Source organism: Microplitis demolitor, chromosome 4 (assembly GCF_026212275.2).
Source record: "Microplitis demolitor isolate Queensland-Clemson2020A chromosome 4, iyMicDemo2.1a, whole genome shotgun sequence".
In the NCBI taxonomy this organism is placed as follows: domain Eukaryota; kingdom Metazoa; phylum Arthropoda; class Insecta; order Hymenoptera; family Braconidae; genus Microplitis; species Microplitis demolitor.
The window spans coordinates 767,806-779,479 of record NC_068548.1 but is presented as its reverse complement, the minus strand read 5'-3'; the positions used below and the strand labels follow the sequence as shown (position 1 = coordinate 779,479).

The window sequence follows — 11,674 nt, the reverse complement described above, 5'->3', positions numbered from 1 at the left end:
ATTTTACCCCAGCTGTCGTTGAATAAATTGAAGGATATATAAAGTGATGACTTGCAAAGCTTGTCAGCAAGATTTGAATTTTAATAAACGAAACAGTGAAATTGTTTTTTTTTTTATTGGACACCAATTTCATAAAAAAAATTGTTTTATGATGTGAAAAAATTTATTCTACTCTTCTTTTTGTTTTAATCATTTTTTGCAAGAAGAACGGAAATACACCCCATTGAAGTTTTTAGCAGCTAAAAAAATTTATTTACATTTAAAATTTTTTCTTGCACAGAAGACTTACTTAATATATTATTATTTTTACCGCTATTCCTTTCCGTATTTATTATAAAAAATTTATTGTTATAAATTCTGGAGCTTGATAATAATCAGAAAACTGTATAAGTTACTATTTATTATGGCCTTTTTTTATTGTTATCCATACTTAATAAATATATAATAAAAAATTTTAAGTAGTGCTCATATATTATACATAAGCTATTAAAACTTTATTTTTTACTATAATTTTTATTTTACTGTTTTCATCTCGATAACCACAACGGCTATTGATTTAATATATTTTGTATTGTACGTTGAGGTTTAACGTGTCTTTTAAGTATGTAGTGCAAAAAAATATTTTTGCTATTAATATATTTATTAAGATTTCAAAAGCAACAGTAAAACTATTTATAATTTTTGTTACATATGAGACAAAATGATTTCAATAAATAAGTTACATAAATTTAATAAAATAGTTCTATTGCAACATAAAATAACAAGCAACTACACATATTACTATTCGTATAATAAAATACAATTAGTCATTCAATAACCTAAAAGTCGTTTGGATTTAGTGTTAATCTAAATTTGCATTGAAAGATGTATTTTTTAAGTTTCATGGTAAGAAAGCACGTTTTTCATTGGAAAATTGAGCCAACTGTTACAAAGTGTGAAGTTGCCGTCAAGTTGATCGCATTTAAGAGGCTTTTTTACCATTCTACGCAAAAAAAGAAATACTATATGCTACTGAGTAGAAATTCGTCGCTCGTGTGTTGGCAATACTCGCTGATAGTTCGTTTGCCAACCCACGAAGGTCGAGATTATGTTATACCCTGAAGCATAATATACTATTACTTTACTTAAATATGGGTTCCTTTGGATGGGAAATTGCCTATTTATTTATCTGTGTTGTCTAACCGTACGTTGACTGCCATATATTATTTTTTAACCATTCCTAGCAAGAAGAACGGAAATATATCCCGCTGAAGTTTTCAGTATCTGAAAAGTATATGTATATATATGTGTAAATAAATATTTATAGGTATGACGTACTTGTGCAAAAGTGTTAAGAGTTGCAGGAGCAAATTTTCCGATGGTTATTTCTAGTGGTCGCTGAGCGCGTACAAGTATAATTATCAATTGGGCTATTTGGTGTGGTTCAAGATCCGTCCAATTACAGCTATATACCGCCACATGTATTTCTTCGCTCTATATACAAAAATAAATTATGTGCGCACACTTGTCCCACATTACTACTACTTATTATTGAACCAAAGAATGCATATAAGAAATCTAGTAGCATTGTCTTGAACAAGTTGCTTGAAGAAAGTCCTTCAGCAAGTCTCTTACGGAAGATTTGAACAAGACTAAGATAGGTTCCATAAGTTCTTTCCAAAGATATAATAAAGTCTTGCTTAAGATTATTCATAAAGACTTATGGAAATCTGCACTTTACTATAACGATCTTAGGCAAGAGTTGCCACAGAATTGCTTAAGATATCGAGTTTATTTTTTTTATAATTCCTCGAGGCTTAAACTGAGTAGCTGCAGCAAATCCAGAGGTCCTCGTTTAAATTTAAAGCGCTAAAAATTATTAATATTGTCGGTTGATAAAATTAAATCGAACATTAAGTGGGCGCCACTGAATTTATTATCCTGATGCTGAACTCACGTGTTGCAGAGTAAGGGCAGCCATCTGCTGGTATCTTGAGCAATTCTGCAGCAAGTCTGAGCTAACGGGTCTTACTTAAGTGTCTTAACCAAGTTTTGCAACAGATTTACTTAAGATATCTTATAGAAGTACTTGACTTGAACTTCCCAAGACTGATCATGCACTTGCTTAAGACAAGATACAGATTTACCTAAAACTTCCTTAAGAATCCTACTGTACAAAAAAGTAAATAAATAACAATACTTACGTGGGAAAGTAAATTTTCCCCAACCCATGAATAAACAAACAGGAGGCCAACAAAAAAAAGAATATAGCCAATGTAAAAATTCATCTGAGATACCGGTACTTTGGTTCCGTCGCTCTCGAAGGACTACATACATAAAAATATATATCAATAACCAGATTTGTGTTCACGGAAAAAAGTGATACTCTATATCATTATTTTTTCCATTTACAAAAATTGCTTACACTCGCAATGAGAAATCCTATGACACTAAAAAGTATTCCGAAGCAAAGAACGAGTAGTAAAAGGACTGTACTAAATATATTTCTTATTTCTTCAATCAAGCTAAATTTAAATAAAATTTATAAGCAATGCATACTATTTAATAATCTAAGATAATAAAAAAAAATACCCGATTATACGATAGTGCCTCAGAACAATAGCCTTCAATAATTCTTGAAACACTCGTGGGTCGTCAGGATTAACCAGATCCTTTATTTTGTCGGCAAGAATTTCCAACTGTCCGCAGTTATGTAATACAGACATCCCGCAAAAAACATCAATCGCAGTATAAGTTATCCCAGCCCCGAAGCATTGGAGGGCCTGGACTATCCTAATAATCCAGCATCTGTATCCAATAGTTATGTCAAATGGAAAAACTGATTGGGTTGGAATCAAATATCCCTCTATGTCTGTTATATTATTGACTGTACGGTATACGAATCCGAATAGAACGCTACCGTGGAATGTTATAAGATTGTATGCAATATTTGACAACCCGCAGACCATCATTATTCTAGCGATTCTTGCATATCTTCTCATAATTTTTCTCTCGGCCTCGGTTTTTGGTTCAAGCCAATCACTTTTGACAGCATCTATAATTCTAGCAATAGCTAAAAAAAAATTTTAATAAGCCTACGAATTAATACATCGGTCTGAAAAATCGAGAGCGAATTTCCGGAGTTTTAAAAAATCACGGAGGAATTTTGGAGTGACGGGAATTTTTTAAAAACCGATCGACAGGACCTTGTTCAAAAATAAAACTTGATTTAAACATGATCGTCTTAAATCGTGACTTAACTGATCTTTCTCATATTTATATATCATTCACTCCCAATTTTTCCAAAACGCACAAATCTACGAAAAAAAAAAACCTTTTCTTCTGGTCCACAAAACAAAGAGCTTTATCTGTGTGCTGATAAGAGCCGCAGAGGACAACAAATTGTCAACAATTAGTGTCAAGTTACCCCAAATTTTGACCAAAGCCATCGCCTCAGGTGTCGTTAAACAAATAAGCACACCCCCGATAATAAACAACGAATGTAAATCTGTTATCAATTTCAGATACCATCTATTTGAATTCGAATAGATCCATATCCCGCAGAATTTCAACACTTTTCGATGATAATTAATAGCCCATTCGAAATCTTTTTCATTATTTATGACATTTTCGGGTTCTGAAGATTGATTTTGTACTACCGGATTTTGATCACTTGGATTAATTTTCATTTTTTTTTTCTTTTACGACTAAATATTTTCCATAAATAATGACCCGAGGAAGTAATGAGTCAATTTAGCTAACGTTATAATATATCGCGGGTGTTTTTTTGTTGAAATCGATACTTGATAAAAAATTGTAAGCCAATGAATAAGCGCTCATATATTATGCAGTAGCTACTAAAACTTTTTTTGTACTTTAATAACTTTTCTTTAGCTGCTTTTGTCTCGATTACCACACCAACTATCGATTTATATTTAATTTCATGTTGTATGACACTAAATAGACTTCTTAAAGTACTTGCATAATTTTATTTTATTTAACAAATTTTTTATTGACGCATTTTCAAAATTAATTATCAAATCCGTGATTTTATTTTATTCTCGCTAGATAATTTCAAAAATTTGCTATTGGCGGGAACGGAGAAAATTTGAATTTTCAAATGAAGTAAAAAAAAATAAGTAGACTCATAAATTAACATACATTTAAAAATTACACTTTTTATAACTATTCAATAATTGATGCATTTAATTTTTTAATTGTGTCATGTACTATATAAAAAATAAATTTGGATATTGTATAATTATCGAGAGTGACTTTCAGTTAACAGTTTAAAATTTTTCATTGGTCAAAAAATCGTAAAAATGTATTTATTTAATGCATTATTCTCGAGGTATAGTGCATATATGTATATATAGGACAAACGAGTCTGATTGAATTAAAAAAAAAAAAAAGAAAACATTGAGTTTTAAAATAAAAATCCATTTTCAGTCTATGAGATTTTGTTGTAACGGAATAGAATATAATGTGGTAAGTAAAGTCCGATTAGTTGGTTGGATTTGGGCATTGAAAATCTTGAATTGTATCAGATAAATATGACTGCCAAAGAGCTATTGACTGATTATAAATTAATTGAACCTCGACTTTTATTTATTTTACTTTCCTACTCACATGTGCGCGTGTATCAGGAACACATGAGTCTGCAAGATCACTGCCTCCAGCTCACGCTACTTCACAGCTACAGATATATTTATTCATAAACTCACTTATTTTTAATAAATTTATCAAAAAATCTGAGAATCCGACAATAGAGTCCATAGTCAAGCTGTTAATTTTGATAAATTAATAATTAATAATTATTACTTACATAAAGTGATGAATTTATTTTTTTAAATTTATATGATTTGCTGGATTTTAAAATTACCGCGCACGTGCAATGAAGACACTATTAGCGCGGCGACATGTATTACAAACTACAAGTGATGTTCCAAAGATTAAATTCACTCCTTACATTCATAATCTCCTGATTCAATTGAGGATTTTCTGTCTCGAAATATGGCCGTCTGTTGTACAATTCACCTTATCTACTAATTACACTTAAAATTATACAATTATTTATTTACAATACTCAAAAAATGATGATAATAATAGACAGTAGTTCTACCGCCATTTATAACAATAAAAAATATTCAAATATTTATTTTTTGAAATTTAAAATTTTTTAAATAATTCAAATTTCCCGCTTTTTTTTCTTAGATTTTTAATAGAAATGTCAATTAAAGACTACTCTTATTAATTAAATTGATTTATGTAACATAAATTTGAATTATTTTTTTTTATTTTTTATCATAAAGTCCCAAAAAAATTCAAAAATTCAAATTTCATTCTATTATTATTTTTAAATAATTAATTACATTACTCATGAATTATAAATATATTATTTAAAATTTATATACATATATCCAACATACATATATATGTACATATATATTTATGTATTATATAAATATAGAGTAAAATATTTGAGGTTATGTTTTATTATTTTTATTTTTTTTTTTCTCGAGTTTCAGTTTCATGTTGTCTCTTAAAAAAAAAGTATATATGTAAAAAAAAACTATGAGTTGTTAAGTTATATATATTAAAATGATAAATAAATTATAAATTTTGTTAATAAACTGTATTATTATTTATTAATAAGTATTAAATATCATAAATAATATAAATAAGTTAATTAAAAAGGTTCAAATATGTCAGAATTACGTGATTGCAGTCAAGATGGCGATTACAATAAAAATAATAATATTTATAGTGATTTAATAAATGTAGATAACATGAATTTTGATTGTTGTGAAACTTGGTGAGTTTTTTTTTTAGAAATTATCATTTTTTTTTTTACCTATGATTTTTTTTTTTTATTTATTTATTATTTTGGGAAAGTGGATTAACCTCCAAAGCTATAACGGTTTTTTTTTATTGTTATTATTTTTAGAATAATTACTGTGCTCATATATTTTATTTTTTGTTTTTTCATTATTTAGATATTTTTTTTTTTAATTTGAAAATTTAAATTTTAGGTTTTTTTTTTTAAAAGTAAAAATTAGTGGAAATGTTTTTTTTTTTACAGTAAATTTTTTTTTTATTATTGTAAATGTTACTAGTTACTGTAATTATTATTATTATTATTATTATGGTTATTAATTATAATTATTATTATTAATTACAATAATTAAAAAATAATAATTATATTTTAATTTCAACAGAATTTTAAAAATTATTTTTATTGATGCGTTTGAATTAAAATTACGGCTAAACTATGGGAAATATTGGAAAATTATAAGAAAGGAAATTTGTAGGAAATTAAATTCTCTACAAAAAAGGTCCTCATGAATTTTTAATTAAACTCAATAATTCAGACAGAATTTTAATTAATAGTAAAACGTAATAAATTTTAAGACAATTTTTGCAATGAAATTTTGTCTAAAAATAAAAATTCAAATTACGGCTAAACTATGGGAAATATGAGAAAAATATAAGAGACCAAATTTTTAGGGAATTAGATTCTCTATAAAAAAGGCCCTTATAATTTTTCTCGTAAATTCAATTATTGGGACACAATTTAAATTAAAAGTAAAACGTAATAAATTTTGAGAAAATTTCGAAATTTAAATTTTGTCTAGAGACAAAAATTAAATTTACGGCTGAACTATTGAAAATATGATAAAAATCTAAGAGACAAAATTTTTAGGAAATTAAATTCCCCACAAAAAAGTCCTTACACACATTTACCAATAACGCATATTCCCCATTCTAATTAAATAAAACTAAAACACTTAAATTAATTTCAGTTTCCTCGACATATCGGATCCCAAAGGCCTAGCAAATTTGAAATTATGGTTACGAGATTCTCCAAGTTTAGATGATCAGCAGTCAACTGAAAGCAAGAAATTAATCGATACCCGGACATGGACTCGTCCAAAGAAACGTTTTTCCCGCCTGAGTATCGATGCAATACCAGAAGTTGCAGCGTCTCTAGAGAACAGTCCAATGAAACCTGCAGCTGGTCACCTAATGACGTCGACACCCCACGTGGCTCAATTAGCACAATCACGTTTGAATTTCGATTTAAACGAACGCATAAATGTGATACCGTCGGTTTTAAGATCATCATCATCATCATCATCACCATCAGCGCCCCCATACTGCGGTCCCAATTTCGGACAATCTTCTACAGGACAAAAAAGTCTCGAGGCCTTCTTAGATATTTCACAACAAAATGGCGTCGACCCGTTTCTCAACATGGAGACGCCGGAATTTAATGAGTCGTTACTGATGAATAACAAGCAGCCTCCAAGTCTTACAGATTCCTTGCTGATGATCGAAGATTCTGATCAATTAATTTCCTCTACTCAATCATTGGGTCCAGGAATTGGGGCTGGTGACGCAGGAACTGGAACTCAAATGGATGACTCCCAAATACTAACGACATCTATGATGCAAACGAGTTTGTTCGGAGATATAACAGATCCCAACAATCCGTTCGCCAAAGATCTGTCTGACGGATCTTGTATTGAAAACCCGAATTTCAACGGGTCGTTAAATAAAACGGTAACGATAAATCAGTCGCTGTCACCATTAAGATCGGGTGGGAAAAGAATAGACGCGACATTTAATGCTGATGAATTGTATGCGGCATTGAATAGCGAATCGTTTGTGATAAATCGTACGTTTGATAAAAATGAATTGAATCATCTGAGTTACGTCATCTGCGCGGACAATGACGGAGTTGGACAAGATCTTGATCTGGGTGACAAAAGATCGGAATTTAATTCTGATGGGGATATGAAAAATGATTTTGGTGAAGGTAAAATCAGATCGGAAAATTCAGATCTAGGACTTAGTAGAGACTCAGCTCAAAATCATAAGTTTGAAAATTCAGATCAAGATTTTCAGGGAAATTCAGATCAAAATTTAACATATGGAAATTCAGCTCAAGATCTTAAATACAAAAATTCAGATCAAGATCTTAAGTATGGAACATTAGATCAAGATCTTAATTATAGAAATTCAGATCAAGATCTTGAACATGAAAATCCAGATCAAAATCTCAGGTGTAAAAACTCAGATCAATATCTTGAACACGAAAATTCAGATCAAGATCTTAAATACAGAAAATCAAATCAAGATCTTAAATACAGAAGATTTGATAAAGATCTTACATCCGTTAATTCAGATCGTGATCTTAAGAATCTCAGATACAGGAATCCAGATCAAAATCTCAAATATAAAAGCTCAGATCAAGGTCTCAGGTATAAAAACACAGATAAAGATCTTGAACATGAAAATTCAGATCAAGATCTCAAATACAGAAAATTAGAGCAAGATCTTACATACGTTAATTCAGATCGCGATCTTAAGAATCTCAGATACAGGAATCCAGATCAAGATCTCAAATATAAAAGTTCAAATCAAGGTCTCAGGTATAAAAACTCAGATAAAGATCTTGAACATGAAAATTCAGATCAAGATCTCAAATACAGAAAATTAGAGCAAGATCTTACATACGTTAATTCAGATCGCGATCTCGATGATCTTAAGTACGAAAATTCTGAATCAGATCTCCACTCAGATCTTAGTGATAAAAACAACATAAATTCCAACAACGAAGATTTACTCAACACAACGATAACTAAAATGAACACAACAATAAATTTGAATTCCCCATTTTCCGATCACGAGCAATTGCAGTTACCGGGTTCGCTAAGTGAATTCAAAGAGCCATTGAATATCGACAATAAAAATAAGTGCCTTAACTCAACATTTCTCTCTGATAGCAACAAAATATTAAACGAAACTTACGATCACTCGAGCGATCTGAATTACGCCAACGATCACGTGATAAAAAATCGTTACCAAACATATCGCAAAACAATTCCCAGTAAATTATTGCAGAGAAAAACTTACGGGTTCAATAATCAGGACACGAGATCCCTGGAAAATTTATCCGATAAATTGATCAATAAGAAGTCTAGTGGAATCGGAAGTGGAGGCGTAGGCGCCAGCAGAATTGGACTCGGAGCCAGAAGTGGAATCGGCAGCGGTAAAAATTTATCCCGTCTCCCGCAAAGTCTTCAAAAGTCGAATCCAAATTTAAATACCGGAACATTCAAACTACCAGGAGATAAAAATAAAATGAGATCTGGTTTGTATTCGCTGCGCAAACCCGGAAGTTCAGAAAGCGCCAGTGGAGATGACGAAGGATTTGGCAGTAAAAAATATTGTAAATTAAAATACGCGGCCCAAGGATCTACGGAGAGTATTGAAAGTACTCAGAGTATCGCATCCGCTCCGGATCTTGATGATTGTCTGTCTGTTGACTCAGATGTAAGTCAATTTTGGGGGAGAGGAGAGAGGGGAAGGGGAGAGACGACAAAAAAAGAATTTTTTCGCACAAGATTTTTATAAAAAAATTCTTAGTGCAAAAAATTATTTTTTCTGGGGAATTTATTGACCTAGTATTTTTTTTCTAGGATAAAGATTTTAAGGAGCGGAAAATAATGGAAAATACTTGGATAGCTGACCCATCGGAGTTACCATCGCCAATTTTAAAAGAAGGAGATACTCCGCTTAGTCGAGCAAATTCTTGTGAAGGTAACGATGATTCAAGTATTAAAACATCGTCACCCATAATCAGCCCTTCGTCATTACGAACCGTTAATTATTCGTGTAAATATATGAATATTTATGTGCATTTACTTTTTTTTTTTTTTTTTTTATAATTAATTGTTATTGTTGTTATTGCAAATTATTTATTATTTATTTTTTTTAGCGGCTAACAATGACAAACCTATGAAATCCAGTCTTCCGCAGAAACAGACGGTAAATATTTTTAATTGTTAATGTAGTATTAAAATTAATTTGGGAATTTAATTTTATGTTAATTAAAAAAAAAAAGGAGTTGGGGTAAAAATTGAGTTTTGGGTAAAGTTTGAGATTATGGCTTAACTATGGGAAATATGGGAAAAATGTAAGAGAGGAAATTTGTAGGAAATTAAATTCTCTACAAAAAAGGTCCTTATAAATTTTTATGTAAAATCAATTATTGGGACAGAATTTTTAATTTAAAGTAAAAAGTAATAAATTTTTAAAAAATTTTGTAAATGAAATTTTGTCTAAAAATAAAAATTAAAATTACGGCTAAACTATGGGAAATATGAGAAAAATATAAGAGATAAAATTTTTAGAAAATTAAATTCTCTACAAAAAAGGTCCTTATGAAAATTCACGTAAATTCAACTGTTTAGGCAGAATTTGAATTAAAAGTAAAATGTAATAAATTTTGGGGAAATTTCGAAATTTAAATTTTGTCTAGAGACAAAAATTAAAATTACGGCTGGACTATGGGAAATATGAGAAAAATATAAGAGAGAAAATTTGTAGGAAATTAAATTCTCTACAAAAAAGGTCCTTATGAAAATTCACGTAAATTCAATTATTTAGGCAGAATTTGAATTAAACATAAAATGTAATAAATTTTGGGAAAATTTCGAAATTTACAGTTTGTCTAAAGATAAAAATTAAAATTACGGCTAAACTATGGGAAATATGAAAAAAACATAAGAGACCAAATTTGTAGGAAATTCAATTCTCTACAAAAAAGGTCCTTATGACTTAAGGTGTAAGTTCAATTATTTCCGTAATAATTTATAAATTTGTAGAAATACTCGGCAGCCATACAGTCACTGCAGATCGCTTATATTTATTAATATTTAAATATATAATAATCATACTTATTATTATATTGATATTTTAGATTGTCGATAGAGCGACAAAAAATCCCGAGAAACAAGAAATAAGATCCGGAATCCGGCCGCCAACCAACAGATCGAGTGGAATTCCACGTCCAGCATCTCGTATTCCCGCTCCCGGTTTCGCACGTTCGAATTTCAGTAAAAAAAATATCACATGATACAATAATAATAATAATAACAACAACAATTATTATTATTATTACTTCTACTTTTTTTTTATAAAAATATTTATTACCAGAGTTTAGATAATTAATTAATTAATTAATAACAATCATAATATTTATAATATACTAATTAACAAGTGACTAATTAATTAATTGTTCAATTAATTGAGAAGTCCCTGTTTATTTTAAATCGACTGATTATTTATCGGAACAAAAAATTAGTTAAAAAAAAAAAAAAAAAAAAAACAGTAACTTTTTTTTATTTAATGAAATCTAAAGTTTAAAACCAAATTTAAAAACTGCCACAGGGAATTTTATTTAAATAAAATAATTAAGACCAAATATATTGTAATTATATTTTTTTACTGGTTAAAAAAATTAATTACGATATTTATGATTAAAATATATTTTGTTATTACACAGAAAAAAAAAAACGATTTTTTGCTGCGAAAAATTTCTCCCATCATAAATTTAAAAAAAAAAAATTCTTGGAGAAAAAATTTCTTATGTCAAAAATATTTTTTTTTCTGTGTATTTTTATTTAAATATAAAAAAAAAATATAAATATTTTTCATAATTAACTTTTTTAATATTATAACAGTAAATTAATTTATAAAAAATTAATTTCATTCATATCAATTAATAATAATAACATATCAATTGGATTATTTTTTTGATATATAATTGTTGAGTAATAAAATAAATAATTAATTGTTGAAATAGTAATTAACAATAAATTATAGCGGATTCCCTGTTGTAGAAATT

At 28.9% G+C, this 11,674-nt stretch overlaps 2 protein-coding genes across 3 annotated transcripts; one reads left to right on the top strand and one right to left on the bottom strand.

The window, feature by feature from the left end:
- Positions 1-1,209: 1,209 nt before the first annotated feature.
- LOC103574674 (odorant receptor 9a) lies at positions 1,210-3,668 on the bottom strand. Its single transcript, XM_014439515.1, has 6 exons — positions 3,314-3,668; positions 2,572-3,052; positions 2,405-2,504; positions 2,184-2,306; positions 1,318-1,473; positions 1,210-1,263 (listed from the first exon to the last, which is right to left on the bottom strand). The coding sequence occupies exons 1-6, from the start codon at positions 3,666-3,668 to the stop codon at positions 1,210-1,212; spliced, it is 1,269 nt and encodes a 422-aa protein (XP_014295001.1).
- Positions 3,669-5,506: 1,838 nt separating this feature from the next.
- On the top strand, positions 5,507-11,239 carry LOC103574640 (probable cyclin-dependent serine/threonine-protein kinase DDB_G0292550). 2 transcript variants are annotated; one of them, XM_008554134.3, is made up of 5 exons: positions 5,507-5,794; positions 6,783-9,318; positions 9,465-9,585; positions 9,764-9,813; positions 10,748-11,239. In XM_008554134.3, the coding sequence occupies exons 1-5, from the start codon at positions 5,685-5,687 to the stop codon at positions 10,901-10,903; spliced, it is 2,973 nt and encodes a 990-aa protein (XP_008552356.3). In that variant the 5' UTR covers positions 5,507-5,684; the 3' UTR covers positions 10,904-11,239. The 2 variants fall into 2 exon arrangements, with proteins under 2 accessions (XP_008552356.3, XP_008552355.3); XM_008554133.3 differs by having other exon boundaries at positions 9,465-9,660.
- The last annotated feature ends 435 nt before the right edge of the window (positions 11,240-11,674 follow it).

What these genes read in the sequence shown, in the direction of transcription:
- LOC103574674 (XM_014439515.1), bottom strand. Translation starts at nt 3,668, where the DNA reads ATGAAAATTAATCCAAGTGATCAAAATCCGGTAGTACAAAATCAATCT. An exon ending in AGGCACTATCGTATAATCGG is followed by an intron (nt 2,505 to 2,571) that starts GTATTTTTTTTT and finishes ATTTAAATTTAG; the next exon opens with CTTGATTGAAGAAATAAGAA. An exon ending in CTCTTAACACTTTTGCACAA is followed by an intron (nt 1,264 to 1,317) that starts GTACGTCATACC and finishes TATACTTTTCAG; the next exon opens with ATACTGAAAACTTCAGCGGG.
- LOC103574640 (XM_008554133.3), top strand. Translation starts at nt 5,685, where the DNA reads ATGTCAGAATTACGTGATTGCAGTCAAGATGGCGATTACAATAAAAAT. An exon ending in GTCTGTCTGTTGACTCAGAT is followed by an intron (nt 9,319 to 9,464) that starts GTAAGTCAATTT and finishes TTTTTTTTCTAG; the next exon opens with GATAAAGATTTTAAGGAGCG. An exon ending in GTCTTCCGCAGAAACAGACG is followed by an intron (nt 9,814 to 10,747) that starts GTAAATATTTTT and finishes TTGATATTTTAG; the next exon opens with ATTGTCGATAGAGCGACAAA.